This window comes from Vitis riparia, unplaced genomic scaffold (assembly GCF_004353265.1).
Source record: "Vitis riparia cultivar Riparia Gloire de Montpellier isolate 1030 unplaced genomic scaffold, EGFV_Vit.rip_1.0 scaffold788_pilon_pilon, whole genome shotgun sequence".
In the NCBI taxonomy this organism is placed as follows: Eukaryota; Viridiplantae; Streptophyta; class Magnoliopsida; order Vitales; family Vitaceae; genus Vitis; species Vitis riparia.
The window spans coordinates 56,006-80,789 of record NW_023269785.1 but is presented as its reverse complement, the minus strand read 5'-3'; the positions used below and the strand labels follow the sequence as shown (position 1 = coordinate 80,789).

Below are 24,784 nucleotides of genomic sequence, written 5' to 3'. Positions count from 1 at the left end.
ATAAAACTTGAAGATGATGATAGATATGGATTCAACACTTTTGTATTGAAAGGAAGCTCGAGTTTCAGTTGCTAAAACTGTCCCACAATAGAAATCCCTGTGTAAGAGTAATTGTCTGGGTGATTCTAATGATGAGCACATAGATGAGCGAATTGATGTGGAAAACTAGTGATGGCAAGAGATTTACCTTCCTTATGTTCATAATTTGGCGTCCTAGGGTCCTCAAGAACATAAGTGCGTTCCATGAAAAAGTGTTGTCCAGTCCTGATTATGTTCAGTACTTGGCCCTGTAAAGCTTGCCAAGATAGGGGTGCATAAGTCATCCTAATCATAATTATGTAAACAAAAGAACAACTTGTGATCATTTATTTTGTCAATGCCTGGTAAAGTGCACTATTCTGATGCATTGATTTTCTTTATTTGTATATTTAAAAATTCTAAGTGAATACCCAAAATACTGGCAATACCATCAAGTTATTATTAGCCTAAATAGTGGGGCTTTATTCACTATAGCAGGAAACATATTCGTTGCAAATAACAACTATATCGACGATAAAAATTGCTCCCGACTGTAACATAATATTCGACTCCTCTTTTTTATATCCTCCATTTGCTGTGAGGCCTTCTTCTTAAATTGGTGCACGAAAGCTTTCCTCTGTTTGTTAAGCAGTAGCGATTTTGCTGCTGCAGGTGGAACGCATCCAGGGAGAAGGGGGTATATACAGTGCAACAAAGGAATTTTTACAATTTTTGCAAAGTGCTTGTGATGATGCTGGGGCTCTCCTTGTTTTCGATGAGGCAATAAACATTTCAGTGATGAAATATAGTTACTCAAACTGATCCTATATGTTCAATCATGTTGCCTATATTGCTTGATTGGAAACAGCCAAATTGCAGATAATTTTTTCAGTACATGCATGCAAGGATTTTATTTTATGGTCGGATTTTCCTAAAACCTACTGTATTATATCAGAAAATAATATCTGTGAAAGTCGTTTTTCAATCCCCTTATATTTGATTTCATAGATTTTAAGTTCGGTGCGCATATTGGGTATTTGCCTCAATCTGGTCTCTCTTGGTTTACCTTCTTTAGATGTCCACTTAACTGCTAGGCCTCAACTCATTTCAGGTAGAAACTTTCTGCTTCACTACTTCGTTAATGAATAATGTTTTCCAGAAGATATTGGGATGATGTGTAGACTAGGAAGAATTGTTTGCACTCCCAACCCCATAAGAAATTAAAAAGGAAAAAAGAAAAATTAAAATACTTGCTGCATGAAAAGATACAAAAAAGATAGGAATTCTATAGATGAATCACTAAATCGCCATTATTGCTTTTATGTTTAAATGAGTGAGGTGAAGGTGTTTTTTTCTTCCTATATAACTCCAATTCCCACACCAAATATGAATTGAAATAAAAAACAAGCTGTTGTCAGAATCCAGTTTCCATTTATCATGCAGTTAGGGAATTAATACATAAAAGCACACTGCATTGTTTGCTGAATCCCAACTAGAATGAAAAACGGTAGAGGATTCTGTGTCTGAAAAGCAGAAGTGGCCAAAGGCAATGAGACTTCATTTGAGATTTATTCCGTGTGAATAAATCTGTTTCATCTTGTTTGTAGCTCCAACAGCCTTCTGTTTTAAGCCAAATTCATACTTCTTGTCCTCTAATTATTTGTTCAATTTTCCTATCTTGATCATGTTCTAATCCTGTTCTATAGGTTCAATGTGGTCTAGGCCGAACTGGGCACCTCTGGGCTCATGAGTCCTATGGTGTATTCCCTGACATAATGACACTTGCCAAGCCTCTTGCTGGAGGCCTACCTATTGGTGCTGTACTGGTTACCGAACAAGTTGCTTCTGCCGTAAACTTCGGTGACCATGGAAGCACTTTTGCTGGCAGCCCCCTCGTCTGCAACGCTGCTCTTGCTGTCCTTGAAAAAAATCTCAGAACCCAGCTTCTTGGCCAGCGTCGCCAAGAAGGGCCAATACCTGAAGCAAATTTTAACCCAGAAGTTGGGACATAACCCACATGTGAAAGAAGTACGTGGGCTTGGGCTTATTGTTGGGATTGAGCTTGACGTCCAGGCCTCGCCGCTGGTGGATGCCTGTCAAGAAGCCGGCCTCCTGGTGCTCACCGCTGGAAAGGGGAATGTTGTGAGGCTCGTGCCTCCATTGATCATAACAGAGGAGGAGTTGGAGTTGGCAGCTGAGGTTCTTTCCGGGTCTCTTCCAGTACTTGATGGGAGCAATTCAAAGTAGGAGATGGAGCATTGCTGCCTTCAGTCCAAGGTTAGGCTTAGTTTTTCCTAGTTTTGGGACAGGCATTGGGTCTTGTAGTTCCAATACTGATTGACCTTTTTGTTTTTTTTTGGAATTTTATGTTGAATTTACTTCTTGACAATTTTAGTGGCATGGTCGTAATATTATGAAAAATGAAGGATGTTTATTAGAAATTTCCATATCCTTCTAAAACCCATGTTGGATCGTCAGTTCAGCTATTCATTTCCACAAAAATTGATGTGTCTTATTCAATTAATTTTTTAATAATTTTTATATGTGGATGAAGTAACTAGTGAAGCTTATATGTCATCCACCCACCATATGCAAATTTTGGTTTCACAATATTGGATCATAATTGACCAAATTTGGGATAACAAAAAATTATGACTATTTTTTATTTTGGAAAAAATTGAGAGAAAATATAAAAAAAAGTAAAGAGGTAGAAAAAATAGAAGGAAAGAAAAAGTGAAGAAAAATAAATAATAAGTTTAAAATCAATAAATTATTTTTTATATGTTATTTTAAATTGGTTTTATTTATTATAAATTTTTTATATAAAATTAAATAATTTTAAAATATATGAGTTTTTTTTATTAATTTTAATTATATTTGAATTATTTTTTTCGGTTTACAACCAATCATGAAGAAATTATTATTTTTTAATATTTTTATTTTCTTAATACCTTTCTAAACCAAATATAATTTAGAAAGTGATATATGTTTTTTGATTGAATAGAAAAAGTAAAAATATTTAGTTTTTTCATTAATAGTAATCTATTGATATCGTCTAATATAATTAGATTGAACCTATGAATAATAAGTTCAATTCATTTTAATTATATTAATTGATATCAACAAATTACTTTTAACTAAATAAAAAAGATAAAATATTTTAACTTTTCCTATTCAATAAAAAAAAACACCATTGAAGTTTCTCATAATTAATGTAACTATAGTATAACCATTATATTACTATATATCCACTGATTTTTGGATCTTGAACCACGTGAAAAAAATGAAAGGATAAGAAATAAAGAAAAAGGGAAAAAAAAAATTAAGCATAATATATGAAACATAAGTTTGAGTTTAAATGTATTTTATGCCCTAGTAAAAATTAAAAGTAAATGAATGAATGAATTTTATATACAACATGATGTCATAATATATCAACCAACAATCACCATCCAACTTAGAGAAAGATGTATGGGTTTGGGGAAAGGATCTCCTGAATATTGGATAGTTGTAATTAAAGTAGGAAGAATACTTTCTGAAATGGGCGGAGTAGTAGAAAATATAACTAGAAAAGCTATTTCAATTACGGATCAAATAAGAAAAAAAATGATGCGATCATCCATTATCATATCCCATGATTAAATACAATAAAAGAGAATTTCCCGATCAAATGGATATGAATAAACTTTATTTGCAGTGTATGAGATTAAACTATTTTCTATGAAATTATAAATCAAAAGTCTTATTAAAAAATCAATTTTGCTATGATACTATGTGAAATCCAAAAGATTTAAAGAGAAAAAAGAAAATTTGGGGTTTCCTATTATGAACAATTTTTTTTTTAAAAAAATACAATACCATTAAAATTTAAATAAATATAATGAAAGGAAAAAAATACAACCTTACCCATACTCTAGAAAAATAGTAACTAAATAAAACATCTAAATAAATAAGTACTCTAATATGCATATTGTCTTATATTAATTGTTAGAGGCTTGACAATCTGTACATGGAAGACAATGACATTATGTATTCAGTTTATTAATTTTTTATACCATTCTCTATGTATCACAAATGGTGGAGTCTTTTATTAATCTTGATAGTACTTGACAGCCTGTACATAGAAGACGATGAAATTATTAATTTATTGGCATTATGGATTCAGTTTATTAATTTTTTATACGAGTCTATGTATCACAAGTGGTGAGTCTTTTATTAATCTTTACACAGTCTGTACATAGAAGACAATGACATTATTTATTGGTATTGTGTACAGATTATGAATTTTTTATAGCATTCAACGTAGGCTCCAACCACAATCTCCGGCCGGTACTGATTTCTCAGTCTTTTACTGGGAAAAAGAGAGGTGATACTCCACTATTACTTTTCTCCTTGCTCATCTTCTCTCCACCTCTCCAACTCCAATCCATCGCCTGTTTTCTCCATGGATTGTGTGAGCCCCATCCTGGATGTCGCCACTCGCTTGTGGGATTGCACTGCTAAGCGTGCTGTTTACATCCGTCATCTCCCACAAAATCTCAACTCTTTGAGAACTGAAATGGAGGAACTCAAGAACCTGTACGAAGATGTGAAGGAAAGGGTGGAATGTGAAGAGAATCGTCAGAAGAAGCGTCTTCGTGTAGTTGATGGCTGGCTCCGCGGAGTAGAAGCCATGGAAAAAGAAGTGCAGGAAATATTGGCGAAAGGTGATGAAGAAATCCAGAAGAAATGTCTCGGAACCTGTTGTCCTAAAAACTGTGGCGCTAGCTACAAGCTTGGCAAGATGGTACTTGAAAAGATGGATGCTGTGACGGTAAAGAAGAGGGAGGGCTCAAATTTCAGTGTAGTTGCTGAACCTTTGCCTAGTCCTCCAGTGATCGAGAGGCAGCTGGACAAGACTGTGGGCCAAGATTTGTTGTTTGGGAAGGTCTGGAAATGGCTCCAAGATGGTGGAGAGCAGGTAAGCAGTATCGGATTATATGGAATGGGGGGTGTGGGCAAAACCACCCTCTTGACCAGGATCAACAATGAGCTCCTCAAAACCAGGCTTGAATTTGATGCAGTGATTTGGGTGACTGTGTCCAGACCAGCCACTGTGGAAAACGTTCAGCGAGTTCTTTTCAATAAATTGGAGATTCCCAGAGATAAATGGGAAAGTAGGAGTGAGGATGAAAGGGCAGAAGAAATATTCAATATCCTGAAGACAAAGAAATTTGTGCTCTTGTTAGATGACATATGGGAGCGGCTGGATCTATCTAAAGTTGGTATTCCTCCTCTGAATCATCAAGATAAGTTGAAGATGGTACTTACAACGCGATCTAGAGATGTGTGCCAAGATATGGAAGTTACAGAGAGCATTGAAGTGAATTGTCTCCCATGGGAGGATGCCTTTGCTCTGTTTCAGACCAAGGTGGGAGCAGACACCATAAATTCTCATCCAGGCATACGAGACCTGGCGCAGATGGTTGCCGAACAGTGTGGCGGCTTACCACTTTCCCTCATCACCATAGGGCGAGCAATGGCGGGAAAAAAAAACTACACAGAATGGAAGGAACAAATACAAATGTTGAGGAATTATCCGGCAAAGTTTCCAGGTATGGAGAATTGTCTGTTTTCACGCTTGGCATTCAGTTATGATAGCCTACCCGATGAAGCCATCAAATCATGTTTCCTATATTGCTCTTTATTTCCGGAGGATTATGAAATCTCTCATCGAAATCTTATACAACTTTGGATCGGGGAGGGTTTTCTGGATGAATATGACAACATACAAAAAGCAAGAAATCAAGGAGAAGAAGTTATTAAAAGTTTACAGCTTGCATGTCTATTGGAGAATGGCAGATCTCCATTAGATGAAAAAGACAAATATTTGAAGATGCATGATGTTATTCGTGATATGGCTTTGTGGTTGGCTCGCGAAAACGGGGGGAAGAAGAACAAATTTGTGGTAAAAGATAGAGTTGAATCGATTAGAGCTCAGGAAGTTGAAAAATGGAAAGAGACACAGAGGATATCATTGTGGGATACCGACATTGAAGAACTTAGGGAACCACCATATTTCCCTAATATGGAGACCTTTTTGGCATCAAGTGTGCTTATTAAGTCATTTCCAAATAGATTCTTTACATACATGCCTATTATAAGAGTTTTGGACTTGTCAAACAATTTTGAACTTATGGAGTTACCTGTGGAGATTGGAGACTTAGTTACCTTGCAATATCTTGATTTGTCAGGTCTAGTTATAAAACACTTACCTGTGGAGCTCAAGAATTTGAAAAAATTAAGGTGCTTGATATTGAATTACATGTATTTTCTTGAGTCACTTCCATCTCAAATGGTATCGAGTCTTTCCTCTTTGCAATTGTTCAGTATGTATAGCACGGAAGGGTCAGTCTTTAGGGGAGATGATGAAAGAAGGTTATTAGAAGAGTTAGAGCAATTGGAACACATTGATGATATATCCATCCACCTTACAAGTGTGTCATCCATCCAAACATTATTTAACTCCCAAAGGTTGCAAAGATCCACAAGATGGCTACAATTAGTTTGCGAGTGTATGAACTTGGTCCAACTGCCCCTTTATATAGAGATGCTCCATATTGCAAATTGTTTTGAATTGCAAGATGTGAAAATCAGTTTTCAAAAGGAAGTGGTGGTCTACTCAAAATTCCCAAGGCACCAATGCTTGAACAACCTTTGTGATGTCAAAATATTTCGATGTCATAAATTGTTGAATTTGACATGGCTTATTTGTGCTCCAAGCCTTCAATTTCTATGGGTTGAATCCTGTGAGTCAATGGAAAAAGTTATAGATGATGAAAGGAGTGAAGTTTTAGAAATTGAAGCAGATCATTTGAGTGTATTCTGGAGACTCACATCTCTCACTTTAAGATCGCTACCAAGGCTAAGAAGTATATATGGACGTACCCTACCTTTTCCATCTTTAAATTACATCCGTGTGCTTCAATGTTCAAGTTTGAAGAAGCTGCCATTCGATTCCAACACTGGAATAAGCAAGAAATTAGGGCAAATCCATGGACAAAAAGAATGGTGGGATGATTTGGATTGGGAAGACCAAACCATTATGCACAACCTCACTCCATATTTTCAACCCACATAAATTCAAGACGAGATTTGAGCACCCATGGCATTTGTCTTATTACAGGTAAAATCCTTTTTTCTTCCTTTATTTATTTATTTATATATAATTGTATTTAAAAATTTTCATATTATAAACATGGCCAAGTCCAAATGTGTATTGTGATTGTTTGAGGTGGCTTCTCAAGATATTATTTAATTTTCTATTTGAAATATTATGTTAACTTTTCATGTATTTTTTTTAATTTCTCTCTAGTTTCTCACTCTACACACTTTGTTAGATTGTTTGGCACTTGGGAGTCGTGAAGCCATGAGATAATGCACAACCGCCAGGTAAAATTCTTGTAGAAAAATGCAAAAATAGATGTTATTTGTAAAGATTGCTTGGCAACATCATCAATTATTTTTCTCCAACCTCCTTTTCCAGGAAACTATCCCTTCATCTCCACGAAATTCAAAAACCAAAATGCAGAAGCTCAAAGGAAGACACAACAATCTTCTCCAATCCCCACAAGCCTCGATTAGTGCATTGCTGGATCTTCACCAACCATTTTCATCTTTTCCACTGCACATGAGCTTCCATGTATGCAAACTTGCACTACAGGCTCTGATTATCTTGTGAAAGCTTTTGTTTTACTTTCATTAGTCTATTGTCAGCCTGTGCCATAAAACTTGAAGATGATGATAAATATGGATTCAAATCCTTTTCTATTGAAAGGAAGTTCGAGTTGGCAGTTTTTCACTTTTTCGATCCCTTTCCTTTTTTGTGGTTTTGTAGGTGCTCTGTTTGAGATTTTGGTTGATTTCATAAAAGTAGAAGATGATAAACTGCTTATTTGTTGAGAAAATTAATGTAAAGAAAAAGAAAAAAAAATTGAAAATTTTAAATCTTAGAACTATGAAATTGATTGAATGGGGCCATGTGTATGAGTTGCTCTAGTGCACAAGACAATTCTCTCTCTAATTTGAAAGGATTGTCAAAAAGCAGAAGTTGATCCAGAAATGCACCATACCCAGTGATACCATTGAAGATATATGAAAGTTTCGATCCAAAATCCAAAGCCCAACCTTCAAAATTGTAGGATTCTTGGCAAGATTTCCAATCTCTGTATAGGAAGATTTGAACCCGTGTTTGGTCCTAACATAAAGAAACAAAAAAAAAAAGTGCTCCCATGGGTACGTCCCCAGAAGTAGCTTAGACTGTTTTTCTCTTTGGCTGTAAATAGATTTTGGCATGTAATAAGATACAATCTCATGCAGGTTGAAGATGGAATGGATTTCACATTCCATTACTATGATCATATACCTTCATAAGAAGAGATTAACCTTTCATATGCTATTCATATAATTACTTCGTAACTTTTTTACTTTTTTATTTTTTATTTTTATTTTTATCATTTCATGTCATGAGTAATGAAAAAAACTTTCTTCTTAAATTAACTATTTACACAATTACGTGATTAACAAAGAATGAGAGATAAGGAAGCAAAGACGATATCCAAGATCAAGACTTTTCCAAGGTTGAAAGATGAAAATGGAGAAAGAGTAAGAAAGCAATGAGATAGCTTAAAAACACTTTCTCATTAAAATTTTGAAGGTAAAAAGTAGTTAAATTTAAATTAAAAATATTTTTAAAATATATTTCATGAATTTAGAGCCTTTTTATTATTTTAAATTCAAGATTTATTTTTTCTCTTTATTATTTGACTAAAAGCATAGGTTGGAAAATTATTAAAATCCACGGGAGAAAAAAAAATGGTGAAAAGGCTTGACTCTTAGAAAACTAATGGGAGTATTTTCATAAGTCCAAGAGAGCATTGGGGGAGTGAAGGTGAAAATTCAAAGCATTGGTTGAAATCCTACTTTAAAAGTAAGATTTTACGTTAAAGTCACATATTCAATACACGATCTCATTTTTGAACTGGATATATATTTTTAAAATTTACACTGAAGCTTTATTTTAAAAATACGGTTGTAATTTTAAAATAGAACGCCAATTAAAAATATGGTTTCACTTGAAAATTTAAAAATAAATTAAAAAAAGATAAAGTCCACATAGCATCCACCTGAACAAATAGGGATTTGTTTGGAACATAAGTTTCAAATGGATTCCACAATTGACATTATTTGCCCAAACATATATATACCAGAAACTTCATATCGAAATTGCACTACCCAAAAATTGAAAATGAATTCATATTTATGCTCCAAGCCTTCAATTTCTATGGGTTCAATTTTGTAAGTCAATGGAAAAAGTGATAGATGATGAAAGCAGTGAAGTTTTAGAAATTGAAGTAGATCATTTGGGTGTATTCTCGAGACTCATATCTCTCACTTTAATTTGTCTACCAAAGCTAAGAAGTATGCATGGATGTGCCCTACCTTTTCCATCTTTACATCACTCTGTTTGATTGTCCAAGTTTGAGGAAGTTACCATTTGATTCCAACACTAGAATAAGCAAGAAATTAGAGAAAATCTGTGGAGAAAAAGAATGGTGGGATGGTTTGGAGTGGGAGGATCAAATCATTATGCACAACCTCACTCCATATTTTCAACCCACACGAATTCTAAAAAAGATTTGAGCACCCATGGCATTCGTCTCATTACACGTAATTCCTTTTTTCTTCCTTTTTTTTATTATATATAATTGTATTTAAAATTTTCATATTATAAACATGGCCAAGTCCAAATGTGCATTGTGATTGTTTGAGTCTACCCCTCAAGATATTATTTTATTTTCTATTTGAAATATTATGTTAACTTTTTATGTATTTTAATTATATTTAATTTCTCTCTAGTTTCTCACTCTACATACTTCGTTAGATTGTTTGGCACTTGGAGTCAGTCGTGGAGCCACTAGATTATGCACAACCGCCAAGTAAAATTCTTGTAGAAAAATGCAAAAATAGATTGTTGTGATGTGGCACAAAAATAAAATACACATGCCTAGCACATGAGATAGCTTTGTTGTGTGTGTGCCCTCTCTGAATAATATTCTTTATTCTATTTCTAGCTAGAAGGTTGTTATAACAAGCTATTATTTAGTGTGATGCAAGTGTAAGAAAAACACTACTTCACAACTAGGTTTTTTAGTGCTCTATTTTACGCCAAAAACAGAGGGTTGTAAAAGAGGGTTGAGTGTGGGTTGTGTTGTGACAATTTTGTTGAAAAATTAAACCACATAGGATCTCATGTAGACATTAAAGCATGCAATAAAAATTGGGAATTATGAAATGCTTACCTTGATTAATCCCATGGAAAGCCATTCCTATGCTCTTTTAGTGTTCAAGGATACGCTCAATTCGTGGTGGAGTGAAACCCCGGGTTCAATTGGCTCTTCCCTTTCCTACACCCAAAACAGTCTGTGTGTATGCTTTGAAGAGTTCGTGCAGTACGTGCTCTTCTCAGCCCCAAGAGAAAACATAACAACAAAACCTAAATTTTTCCCTTATATATATATATATATATATATATATATAATTCATATATATATATATCACATATTACACACACACAATTTGGACCACTTGACTTAATGGGTCAGTCAAGTGAATTAAGGTGAGCCCATAAAAATCAAACAACAATGTGTCCAACCCCATTATAGACCACAATGCAAAAAATAAATTAACATTGATTCATGGCATTATCACATTGATTATGTAAGTCCACACATAAAAATTCCAACAATTCTCCCACTTGGACTACATAATCAAACATCACAACATATACATAATCATAAATCAATGTCTCATAGAATCTCATCAAAACAAATAATCAAAAGCAATCATACATGCTTCATTGCTTGATTCACAGGGAAATATACAATAATAACAATCCTTCCAACAATAGCATAATATTACAATACTAAAAATGGCTCCCACTAACTTAATGCAACCTAGGCTTCCAACAATCCCATTTGAGATACATGTTCCTGAAACACAACTATGGGTAAGCCTTTTGTTAGTGGATCAGCTAACATACCTTTTGTGGACATGTGTTCAATATCAATAAGAGACTCTGCCACTTTCTCCTTAACAAAATAGAACTTTACATCAATATGTTTGGAGCGAGAAATACTCCTAGTGTTCTTAGAGAAACCAACAGCTGCGGAATTATCACAAAATAATTTCAGTGGTCTAGAAATGGAGTCAACAACTCCCAAAGCTGAAATAAAATTCTACATCCATATAGCATGACAACAAGCCTCATGACATGCCACATACTCTGCCTCCATAGTTGAGGATGTTGTAAGTGTCTGCTTGACACTTTTCCAAGATACAGCTCCTCCTGCCATCACAAAAATATAGCCCGTAGTGGATTTCTTATCATCTATGCAGCCAACAAAATCAGCATCACAAAACCCAACTACATCAAGTATGTTGGTGCGCCGATATGTCAACATTAAGTCTTTAGTTCCTTAAAAATACTTAAGGACCTTCTTAGCAGTTTTCCAATGTTGATTCCCAGGATTGCTCAAGTACCTTCCCAATATGCCCACAAAAAAAGCAATATCAAGGCGTGTATATACTTGAGCATACATAAGGCTATCAACCAAAGATAAATAAGAAATGATTCTCATTTCCTCTCTCTCATCATCATTTTGAGGACACCGAGCCTTTGAAAACTTATCACCCTTCACAATTGGCGCTTTAATAGAACTATAGTTGTGCATATTGAACCTCTTCAATATCTTCTCAATATAGGTTCTTTGAGACAATTTAAGCACCCCATTAGCCCTATCACGAAGAGTCTTTATGCCCAAAACATAAGAAGCCTCACCAAGATCCTTCATGTCAAAATGGGTTGACAACATGTGCTTTGTCTTAATCAACAAGTCGGAATCATTTGATGCGAGTAGTATATCATCAACATATAAAACAAGAAATATGTATTTACTCCCACTGACCCTCAAATATATGCATCTATCACCTGTATTCTCTTTAAAACCATTTTGGGTGATAATCCTATCAAACTTTAGATACCATTGCCTCGAAGCCTGTTTAAGACCATAAATTGACTTATTAAGCTTGCAAACTAAGTCTTCATTTCCAACTTCTGAAAAACCAGTAGGCTGCTCCATATACACGTCCTCATCCAGATCACCATTCAAGAAAGTTGTCTTGACATCCATCTAATGTAGCTCCAAATCAAAATGAGCTACTATGGCCATAATCACTCTAAAAGTGTCTTTGGTCGACACAGGTGAGAAGGTTTCTTTAAAATCAATTCCTTCTCTTTGACTATAACCTTTAACCACAAGTCTAGTTTTATATCTCTCTATTCACCGTTAGAATCACGTTTGGTCTTAAAGACCCACTTGCACCCAACTAGTTTACAACCATGTGGCAATTCGACCAAATCCCAAACACCATTCATATACATAGAATTCATTTCATCATCCATGGCTTCTTTCCAAGAAGTGAATTAAGGACAATGAATTGCTTCTTGATAAGTGACTGGATCAGAAGCATCATAACCATCATACTCATGCTCTTGCAAATAAATCATGTAGTCATCTGAAATAGCCGGCCTACGAACCCTCTATGATCTTCTCAAAGGAATCCCATCAACAACAGTATCATCAACAGGAATGTCAGGTTCCACTTGATCATCATGCTCTTTTTGATTAGTGGCTGGCTGTTGGACAATAGGAACATCCACATTTGGAACATGAGATGTAGGAAAAATAATTACAACATGCTCTTCTCCAAAAGGTATCTCATGAGGTACAAAATTGGGATCAACATTAACTTCATCTTCAAAGTATACAGCCCTGTCTGACTCAATGATCCTGGTGGTATGAGATGGACAATGAAATTTGGAACCCCTTAATCCAATGCAATAACCAACAAAGAAACCACTAATGGTTTTAGGATCAAGTTTCTTTGACTGTGGGTTATATGGCCTAACATCAGCCTTACATCCCCAAACATGGAAATGATGAAGGCTCGGTTTCTTCCCTGACCATAGCTCATAAGGTGTCTTAGGTACAGACTTATTGGGCACTTGATTCAAAATATATACCACAGTCCTTAAGGCTTCACCCCACTGAAATTCTGGTAAGGAGGAATTAGACAATATGCACCTCACCATATCCAACAATATGCAATTCCTCTTTTTTGCAACCCCATTTTATTGAGGAGTGCCTGGCATTGTATGTCTAGCATAAATGCCGCATTCCAACAGAAACTTAGCGAATGGTCCAGGATTCTGTCCAGTCTCATCATATCTCCCATAATACTCACTACCTCTATTAGACTTCACAGCTTTAATGGGTTTTCCCAACTGCAACTCCACCTTAGCCTTAAAGGCCTTAAACACATTTAGGGATTAAGATTTCTCATGGATTAGTTCAACATAACCATATCTAGAGAAATCATCAATAAAAGTGATGAAATATTTATAAGCCCCTAAAGCAGTTGATGTCAAAAGACCACATATATCTGTGTGGATCAAGTTTAAAGTACTTCTACACCTATCAATCTTCTCCTTTCTGGTCTTAGTTGTCAACTTCCCCTTTAAGCAAACAACACAAGTCTCGAAATCTGAGAAATCAATATTAGAAAGCATACCATCTCTAACCAATCTCTCTAATCTTTGCCTAGAAATATGACCTAGGCGTTTGTGCCACAACATGGAAGAACTCAAATTCATTCTAGCACGCTTACAACCAACAACAGAATTAACAGAAGATGAATCACATAAAGGACCATGATGCAAACTGAGACTATAAAGATTGCCAAACAAAACACCATTGCTAATTAGAACTGAGTTGCTAAAAATATCCACTTTTCCTCCACCAAAGTGGAAAGAGTAACCTTGTCTATCCAAAACAGATACAGAAATCAAATTCCTTCTAAGTGAGGGTAAGTAAGCAACATCGTGTAACAATAAAAAACTTTCAGTGGCCAATCTTATCTTTATCATGCCAAAAAATTCTACTTTCACTTTACTTCCATTGCCCATATACACAAATTCTTCATGCTTTGACGACTTCCTTTTATTTGTCATCTCCTGCAAAGAATTAATAACATGAATAGCGGCACCAATATCTAACCACCAAGAATTGGCATGAACATCAACAATATTAGTCTCAATCATGTTTGCATTCAAATCAACCATAACCACAATTTTACCTTTCTCTTCTTCTCTAGCCAATTTTTAAACTTGAAGCAATCAGCCTGCTTATGCCCAATCTTGTGGCGAAAGTTGCACTTCCCCTTGAATTTCTCATTCTTTGTAGCATTAGAAGAAGTAGATGCATTAGAGGCTCCTTGACTTGAATTCTCTTTCCTCTTGAACTGCTTAGAGCCTCCAAAATTCTTGTGTGGAGGTTTTTTCTTCATATTGCTCACTTGGTCAGTAACAAAAGCAAGGGAGTGAGTCTCATTTTTCTTTAGTGAGACTTCATGTTGCACCACAATGGACATCAACTCCTCCAAAGTCTATTCTTCCTTCAAGGCATTATAAGTCAACTTCACCACATCAAAGGAAGTAGGAAGAGACTCAAGTATCAACCATTTCAGGAATTTCTCACTTAACTCCACTTTTGTCTCATTTGCCTTGTTGAAGTAGTGCTTTAGCTTGATGATGTGATCTTTAACCCCACCTACTCCATCATACATAGTGGTTGTGAGAAGCTTCAAGTAAGTTGTCATTTCTGTCTTATCAATCTTGGTATAATTGGCCTTTACATATTCCAAAAAGTCTTTGGCCCTTTCAGTCTTTGGCACACATTCTTTGATAGATTTATCCATTGTGTATTTCATCACCATCAAACAACTCCTATTGGAGTGCTCTCATTTCTCATAAAAGGATCTTTCATCTGCAATGCTCATATCAGTGGGCTTACTTGGCTCATTAACTCTCAAAGCCAAGTCCAAATTGTGCAGAGTCATATGCATGTTGAAAGACTCAAACCATTCCTCAAAATTATTTCCAATAAGAGGCTTGATGGCAGACAATTGCAAAGTAATTCTAGGATTGCTAGTAGTTGGAAAATAGCAAAATTAAATAATATGCATGTTATTACAAAATCATGCTATTTGCTAGTTTCCAAAATTACTCAATTTACAATGTCTTGGAATTGTGAAAATTCCACAGCGGTAAGGACAACTAATTAAATATCACAACCAAGATGCACTAATTTTATTACCGAAAGGGCAAAGAAATTAGTATGGTTCATAATATATAATTAATTTTCTTCACCAATCTAAGCATCCTACCAAGTATTATAATTATTGATAGGACAATTACAATACCCGTATGGACCTTAGTAATCACAATAATAAAACAACCAAAAGTGGGAGATAAAATATCTCAACAAAGATAATTTGACATATATAGGATCACGATAGGCAACCACATACATGTTCACTATTGTCATGATAAAATCAAAATATCTCAATTTACACAACTTGACACTCTTAGAATTGCGATAGGCAATCACACAAGTGTTCTTTAATGTCATAATAAATTGAAATATTTAACAAAATAGCCTAGGACAACATTATTGGTATAAAAACTAAAATTATACCCAAAAGAACAATAATAATAATAATAATTGTCACAATAAAGCCAAACTTAACAAATGCATAATAATTCCAACATATGCATCATCATTCCAAGAATACCAAAACAATTAAAAAAAAAAAAAAACTAATGACGTCATGATGAAGTCATCATCTTCTCCACGGGATGAACAAACTTGGTTCGAGCTGAATAGACCTAGTTTTTCTTGGAGAAGAAAAAAAAAATTCTGCCAAAAAAAAAAATGTATTTCCGACGAAAGACAATCAAGTTTCCATCTTCAAACATTAATCCTTCAATCGAAGCCCAAAAAAATGCACAAAAATGCATAGAATGAAGAACCATAACAAACCCTAAATTTCAAAATCCCATCAAATGAGCTCCAAAAACCAAAAAAAAAAATGATGGGTTTTGCTCCAAACAATGTTATCTACAAGTCTCCAACATCAATTGGGTTTCAAAACGGAGAATTAACACCAAACGAAAAAAGCCCCAAAATGGCTTCCAAATAAAAAAACGGAAACCCTAAATAATCCAAAAATTGCAATTAAATGTCATCCATGGTGGCTCTGATACCAATTGTTGAAAAATTAAACCACATAGGATCTCATATAGACATTAAAGCATGTAGTAAAAATTGGGAATTATGATATGCTTACCTTGATTAATCCCATGGAAAGCCATTCATATGCTCTTCTGGTGTTCAAGGATACGCTCAGTTCGTGGTGGAGTGAAACCCCGGGTTCAATTGGTTTTTCCCTTTCCTACACCTAAAACAGTCTGTGTGTGCGCTTTGAAGAGTTCGTGCAGTACATGCTCTTCTCAGCCCCAAGAGAAAACAGAACAACAAAACCTACATTTTTCCCTTATATATATATATAAATAATTCATATATATATCACATATTACACACACACAATTTGGACCACTTAACTTAATGGGCCAATCAAGTGAATTAGGGCGAGCCCATAAAAATCAAGCAACAATGTGTCCAGCCCCATTATGAACCACAATGCAAAAAATAAATTAACATTGATTTATGACATTATCATATTGATTATGTAAGTCCACACATAAAAATTCCAACAAATTTCTTTCCATTTTTTCTCTCTAGTGGATTGGTTCTTCGATTGCTCTCGTGGATGTAGGCTTGAGAAAGCTGAACCACGTAAATCCTCTGTTACTCTCTTTGTCATTGGCTTTTCTTTCTCATTAGATCATTGATTGCTTGTTCCTTGAGAAGCATCATTTTCTTTCTAGTTTTTTTAACATAGATGTTATTGGTAAAGATTGTTTGGCAACATCATCAATTATTTTTCTCCCACCTCCTTCTCCAGGAAACAATCCCTTAATCTCCACGATATTCAAAAACCAAAATGCAGAAGCTCAAAGGAAGACACAACAATCTTCTCCAATCCCCACAAGCCTCAAATAGTGCACATCATCCTCATCATTCACCATTCAAACCATTGTTGGATCTTCACCAAGTATTTTCATCTTTTCCACTGCACATGTGCTTCCATGTCTACAAACTTGAGCTCCAAGCTCTGATTCCCACCACAAATCTGCTCTAATTTATGGCATAAATCAGCTTTGACTTGTACAAGGCATCACAAGCTTAGATGCAGACTACCCATTGAGACTCAGTTCTTGGAGGTAAAGCAAGAAATTTAATCAATTGTAGTTAAGAGTTGGTTGCTTCTATTTTACTTTCATTAGTATCTTGTTAGCCTATGCCATAAAACTTAAAGATTAGGATAAATATGGATTCAACTTTTTAGTATTGAAAGGAAGCTTGAATGAGCAATTTTTCACTTTTTTCCTTTTTTTTTTTGTGGTTCTTAAGGTGCTCTGTTTGAGATTTTGGTTGATCTTATAAAATTAGAACTTCTTATTTGTTGAATAAATTAATGTAAGAAAAGAAAATAAATTGAAATTTTAAATCTTAGAATTATGAAATTGAGTGAATGGGGCCATGTGTATAAGTTGCTCTAGTGCACAATACTATTCTCCCTCTAATGTCATATGATTGTAAAAAGTAGAAGTTGATCTAGAAATGACTTTGGCTTAAGCACCATACTCAATGATACCATTGAAGATAAATGAAAGTTTCAATCCAAAATCTTAAGCCTAACCTTCAAAATTGTAGGCTTCTTGGCAAGATTTCTAACCTCTGTACAAGAAGATTTGAACTTGTGTTTGGTCCTAACATTAAGAAAAAAAAAAGGTGCTCTCATGGGTACTTCGATTGAGAGATAAGGAAGCAAAAACGATATCCAAAATTAGGTCTTTTTCCAAGGTTGACAGATGAAAATAAAGAAAGATAGAGTAAGAAAGCAATGGGATAGCTTAAAAACACTTTCTCATTAAAACTTTGAAGGTAAAAAGTAATTAAATTTAAATTAAAAATATTTTAAAAATACATTTAATGAAGTTAGAGCCTTTTCATTATTTTAAATTCAAGATTTATTTTTTCTCTTTATTATTTGCCTAAAAGTATAGGTTGGAAAATTATTAAAATCCATGGGAGAAAAAAAAATGGTGAAAAGGCTTGACTCTTAAGAAACTAATGAGAGTATTTTCATAAATTCAAGGGAGCATTTGAGAAGATAAGGTGAAAATTCAAAGGATTTTTTTGTGGAGTTGAAAGGAAAAGAGTTTAAGGAGCTAAAACAGAGAAAAAACATCAACTGGAAATCAAGACAAGAACTCTACTCTCTATTTCATTCATTGGAATGTTCCTTTTTTCACTTCATCATGCCTTTAATTTAATTCTATTTTTTCATAAGCATTATTTGTGAGGTTGTTGGGATGAGTTTCTTTAATGCAAAATCACAAAATGAAGGAAAACGAATGGAATCAATTTGGATCTGTCTTTTTATATGTTATTTCAAACTCGGTCCTTTTTTTTTTTTTTTTTTTTACGTATTTTAAATCTTTTATATAAAGATGAAATAATTTTAAAATATATCATTTTTTCACGAATTTTAATTATATTTGAATTTTTTAAATACTTTTTTTTTTAATGTAAAACCAAACATAATCTATAAGTTTATACCATAGTGATATAAATATATTATACCTATTATTTTACTATTTAGCTGATCTATGCTTGGTGCAAGGCTATTTTAAGATAAGTGGGAGAATTAAGGGTTAAGGAATAAAATAAAAAATAAAAAAATAAAAAAATAAAAATAAAATTAGGCGTAATACATAAAAAATAAGTTTTGTTATAGAATGGAAGAATTACAAGAAGAAAAAACTAAAATGCTCTTAGAGAATTAAATATCCTTTCAATATTAGGTCTTCCTTTTTATAGAGAGTTATGAAAAGATTTACATCAATATAGGTGATCATTCTTAAGTTTCCATAATACGACAAATTTTCATATTTTATTAACACTCCCTCTTGGATGGTCATAAAAATATATTTTGGAACTACAAAACACTCATTGAGAAAAACCTTAGTGAAGTACAGGGCTATTTGTTCAAATTGTATCTCCTTAAGGGTTATTTTAATGTGCCTTTTAGGGGTTATTCATTCAATTTGTACATCTTTAGTAGCTATTTGTTTCAATTGTACCTCTCCAAAAGCAATAAGTTCCTCGATTTTGAATTGATTAGTCATTTTGTAGCCTTTTCAAAATGATCAAGTTTTTCATGTGTTTTTTTCTAGTGTTTTCCTTTTTCAATGAATTACATCATTTGAGCTGACAAGTCTACCACATTTCAAGCACACCATAGGTTTATTTGTTGTTATAATAGCTACTTATCTTACCTATCATTCCACATTCTCATAGTCATTGTAATGTTTGAATTCAACATGTAATTCACAGTAAAAAAAAAAATATCTAGAACCAAATAGGACAAAGAAAAAACATATGGCCAAAGTAAGCATAGAGAATACTAACCCCTCACCCCTCAAATACACAACCCACTCTTCTCAAGTTTTCTCATTCTATGCATGGTTGATGGCCCCCTCCTCCTTCCCTATACTTCTTATCTACTTCAACTTTCACCTCATCTTTTTGGCAAACAAAGGAGTTTTTGTTTGGGAAATAGAGTTATATACTTTTCCACAATTTTATGAAATCTAGATCTCCCTATGCATCAATCACCTCTCACATTTTAATATAAAATTTTTTAAAAAAAATCTAGAAAGCTAGAAAATCACAAAACATGAAGAGAAATAAAACCCAAAAATGGAAAAATGAGAAATCAACTAGAAAACCCTAGAAAAGAGAAAAAAGATGGAGTAGTCATGCTTGAAAAGCCTTCAAATCTTGTGATAACTTGAAACCTAGCAATTCAAAACCCTAGAAAATTAGACAGTAGAAAATGAGAGAGTAAAATCAGAATAAAATAAAATAACAATAATGAGAGGGCAATGTGTGAATAAAAAACATCAAGCTACGTCCCACAATGAGTGATCATTGAGAAAAAAAAAGTTCATGATTAAAGATTAATCTCACATTGGACTAGCAATGATTAGAGAAGAAATGAGTTCAGCAAAAGAGAAATGGTAGGCAATTTTTATATTGGTTTTATTGTAGCGACCAACTTGCATTCATTGGGCCATATATTATAGGAACCAATTTTATCCCTCAACAATAGGAGGTTTTATGGTTGTATCTGATTAATCCTGGAACTATAACCTTGGTGGTAGAATTCCTACTATTGTGGCTCAAATAGTAGTGAGGTTATATATACTCTTTCATTGTGAATTTTGTTGACCCCTCTTAAAAAACTATGCGACCATATCTCACTTTTCTTCTTGTGATATTAATGCATACAAATCCTTTTTATAATACAACTAAGGTTTTGCATACATGACACTATACCATAAATGCATAGACCTTTTAAATATAAAAATTATGATAATTAAGATCATATTTAGTTCTTAAAAAGAACTAAAAAAGGAAATAAAAATATTAAGAAAAAAGGCGATGAAAAAATATATATTAAGAAAAAGAGTTGGAAAATGCTAAATGGTTGTCCTCATCATTTTCCATATATAAAGGTGAGTAAAGTGTATTTCTAAATAATCTAATTTTATTTCCTTCAATTTTTTAATGGACATCAAAATAGAGAATATTTTTATAAATTTTTTTCCTTATAATTTTCTCACTATTTTCTTTCCTTTTTTAAAAAAAAAAAAAAAAAAATCATGAACCAAATATAATTGTGGACCCCAAATTTCTGCTCATGTGCTTCCATTCGATGGCGAGCTCGCTTTTTATTTGAAAAATGATTTATTTATTAAGAAAATGACTTGGAGTCGCCACTTATTTTTGTTTTATTTTTAAAAGGTAAACAAAATAAGAAAGAAAACCCTAAGTATGACTCCTTATTTAGAAAATGTGGTCTGTAAAAAACCAAATATGGGCTAGGGGGTCAGATTACTTATCGGGAAGGTACAATAAAGACCGTAACGCCCCTTCAAGTCTTTAAAAACGGGTCTCTACTAATAAAATGAAACAATCATGGCAATTGGTAAGGAAATCGATGGATACTCGGAACTATCATGCACATATGGGAATCAAAACACACATAAGAATGATCAGAGTGAGAGTGGGTGCGTACCTTGGCAACAAGCCACAATGCACTCTCAAGAAATAGGGTTAGTGCACAATTAATGAATATAAAACATGGCTCACAAGTCATTAAACCAAATACTAAATCACCATTGGCACACATGACACTTCACTAAAGTTCATTTTTATTTTAAATAAAATTCCTCCACCAAAGCCTAATTTATTTTTGCATGAATCAATTCTTTAAATTTCATTACTTGGAATTACAAAATTGAATTTATGCTTATTTTAAAACATTTAAGAAAACATGGTTTTATGAAAATTGCATACCGAAGAAAATGACAGCAAATTTTATTAAAAAGAATGGATTTTTAGAACCTAAAAATTTTAAGGATGAAAATTTTGGATATTTGAAATTATTTGAAAACCAGAATTTGGAAAATTATTTACAAAATGGTGTTTGGGGAAATTATTTTCAAAATCAGGGGGTGAGGAAATGAAAGATGACACATGGCCCAAAGGTGGACATGTAAACCATGGAGACTAGAAGCATGCAGGAGAGATGTGTACATGGTGCCCAATGGATCATTGATTCAGTCGCCTCTGGGACAAGCTGATCAAATGCACCAAGGCCAATGATTTTGTTCCTCATATTGTGAGTGCATGACATCCTGTATCCAGATATCTCTCCAGCTTTATTGGAATTTCCATGATCAAAGTGAACAGTGATGAGAACACCATTTTCCACTGCCACCTGCGCCTGTTGGATGATGATATAATCAAATCGTGGGGCCCATTTCCTTGATCCTAGACGTGCTGTGGTAGAACAATTATCAATCATGAATGAAACCCCACGAGCATGCATGAAGGGATTTGAAGAATCTACTGACTCAATCACACCTCCATTGTTAATCTCTGAGTATGAGTGCCCTTTCTTCCTCAAAAACTCAACCTGTGAAGGGGCATAACAGACCCAAGTCACCTGCTAGCCATACTGAGCTCACTCTCTCACCAACTTTCCACATTCTTGTCTGACCAATCTTACCCATTAGGAAGGCTGGTAGACCATTCTTTTCATAAAAACGACGCCCAACCAACACAACACTGCAGGTTTCACTTCCACTGGCTACATCTTCATAGCGCTCACACAAAACATCCATACAAGGATAGTATGAGGCACTATATGCAGCCTGAAATTACCATTCATCTCAAGTTCAAGCTTCGAAGAACTAATGGCCTAACTGTCTGATTCACAGACGAAAACAGCTCTTTCTTATCAGTATCACTTTTATAAACATAAACCGCCCCATCAGATGATGACCCGTACATGATCCCAAAGCTCCCCGCCTCGTCTAAAACCGCGACCACATCGCCTGTCACGTTTGATGTATCGGGTATAGACCAGTAGGAATAGTTGGTATAAGACTGCAACGAGGTGATGTAGGAGTCGGGCAAATTGTATATGAGTCCAAGGCTGAAGGAAGCAGGTTACTGCAGCATCTGGAGAGTGTGGTAGCCACCATGCGCAGGTGAGGAAGATATGGGCATGGGGTTAGTGGAGTCGATGGTGGAGGTTAATGAAAAATGGGTTTAATGGGTAGTGAAAAATGAAGATATGCATGGTGCAGGATGGGGAAGGGGTGGAATGAGTGGTGGAGTATGAAAGATGAAGGTATCATTGGTGAAATAGATAGTGGGAGAAATGGATTGGTGGGTGTTGGAAGGTGGTGGTGAGATGGAATGAGTGTATATGCATGTGGTGGATACGGGAAGTGTGAAGGATGGGTAGTGAAATAGGTTCGGTGGGTATGAGAATATGGGTAAGCTGGGTAGGGGTGTGGATATAAGTGATGATGGGTATGAAGACTCTTGAGAGGGTGAGAAGTGGAGGTGGATTATTGATGATGGGTATGTGGGAATTATATGAGAAAAATGACAGGATCATATGATGCTTCAATCTCCTCATACTCTTCTCGGATCGAGAATGGGAAACAATTGGTGACTTCAAGAACGCTGCCAACAAATATTCCCTTACCTGAAACTGTATGAACTGATCTGCTGGAGGGATCATGCACCACTTCCACTGATATTTGACTTGTCATTTAAGCAAGAATGGTTAGACAAAACCATGTATGACGATCACTCACTGATCCATCCCAGAAAAAGTAGGCTTTGTCTGATCAAAAGGAAGTTGTAGCTTGCCTTTATAAAAAAATTGAAAGTGCACAAGTAGCATTCCTGAGCATATACAGCTTCACGCACTGGTTCAACTGTGCTATCAAAGTAAGCAAGGCCCCATTGCCAAGGGCAAGATTACCGCACCTGAAGTCTCATGATGCCACCAGCAAGCTTGTTGTCCTTTTGAAATCCAAAGAAGATCTCTGTAAGCGTGTTTGCACTCAGATCCAAAGATGCTGTCTTCTTCAATGTGTTGAGTGTTATCTCCGCGTAGGCTTTCTTCAGAGCCATCATTTTCTGTGCTTCGTCTTCCATTACAGGTGTGAAACTCGGTTAAATATACCTATTGAGAAGCATCTCCTAAAAGCAAACTGAACCATGCTACATCAGAACCTATGGACAAACAATGCTGCAACTAGAGTTTTTGGAACTTTTCCTTAGAAGGATTGGCTAAATTCAAGTTCCTTATCGATGCCTTGACCTCCAACTTGAGTTCCTTGATGGGCTGTCTTCCTGTTTTTGAAACTGCAGAGATGGTTCGGTTCATTCTTTGGCACCAGAAAGTTGGATCAATTCCTCCCTCTGAACTTACAAATCAAGGGATTCTTCATCGATACCAAGGACACCTGTGACATGAGGTTTGGTAATGGAATGGGGGATGAAGGTTAATGAGAGGGGTGTGTTTAGAAGGCAGAGATATGGGTATGGTTACGGGCATGGTGGAAGCAGTTGTTTCTCTCGAAGGATTGGCAGGTTCAGTTGTCTCAATGCATCACCACCAGTCACCATTAGAATTCCATGGGTTGCATGGATGAATACTGGATTTTCGGGCTTTGTTCCGTAGTTTTTCAGCAAATACTAGATACAGCTTCAATGTGCAATCTTTGGAAGGTATGTTGCCAACCATGACGTCATCTCCACTTTAAATGTGTCTGAACCTGGCTGCCATCTGAGTTTGTGAACGTACGGGTTTACGAACCAGTGAAGAGCAACAGTGGAAGAAGCACTGAGGAATATCACAGAAGATGCAACTGCACCCTTGAGGATCACATTCATTTCAGGGGATGTCATGAAAGCGATAACAGGCCCTAGAGATACTAAGAGGCAGCAGGTGGAAAGAAAGAGAAGCTTCACTTTCTTTACTTTAGATGAGATAGGCCCATGATAAACAATCCCAGAATCTTTTCCATTTTCCTCCATTTCTCCCCCTCTTCGTGGTCCAATGCTAATCTTAATATCACCTTTTGCATTTTTGGCTTTAGATGTCCATCTTCTTTCTTTTTGCCATAGTAGAAGTAGGGTTTTTCATTTCAACTTGCAGAGTAGTAGAGTTCCTCATTTACCTCCCTTCCATGATGCCGCTCAAATATCGATCTTGCAGATTGATCAAAGGTGTTTTAGACAGTCTTGAACATACTTTAGACTGC

At 35.0% G+C, this 24,784-nt stretch overlaps 2 protein-coding genes and 1 pseudogene across 3 annotated transcripts; 2 read left to right on the top strand and 1 right to left on the bottom strand.

The window, feature by feature from the left end:
- Positions 1–761: 761 nt before the first annotated feature.
- Positions 762–2,437, top strand: LOC117910615 (annotated as a pseudogene).
- A 1,946-nt stretch (positions 2,438–4,383) lies between these two features.
- LOC117910614 (disease resistance protein SUMM2-like) lies at positions 4,384–7,843 on the top strand. Of its 2 annotated transcripts, none has more exons than XM_034824710.1 (3): positions 4,384–7,183; positions 7,398–7,449; positions 7,544–7,843. In XM_034824710.1, exon 1 carries the CDS (start codon positions 4,463–4,465, stop codon positions 7,136–7,138), a length of 2,676 nt encoding a protein of 891 aa, XP_034680601.1. In that variant the 5' UTR covers positions 4,384–4,462; the 3' UTR covers positions 7,139–7,183; positions 7,398–7,449; positions 7,544–7,843. The 2 variants fall into 2 exon arrangements, with proteins under 2 accessions (XP_034680601.1, XP_034680602.1); XM_034824711.1 differs by having other exon boundaries at positions 7,373–7,449.
- A 16,384-nt stretch (positions 7,844–24,227) lies between these two features.
- Positions 24,228–24,557, bottom strand: LOC117910624. Its single transcript, XM_034824717.1, has one exon. The coding sequence runs from the start codon at positions 24,555–24,557 to the stop codon at positions 24,228–24,230; it is 330 nt and encodes a 109-aa protein (XP_034680608.1).
- Positions 24,558–24,784: the final 227 nt, after the last annotated feature.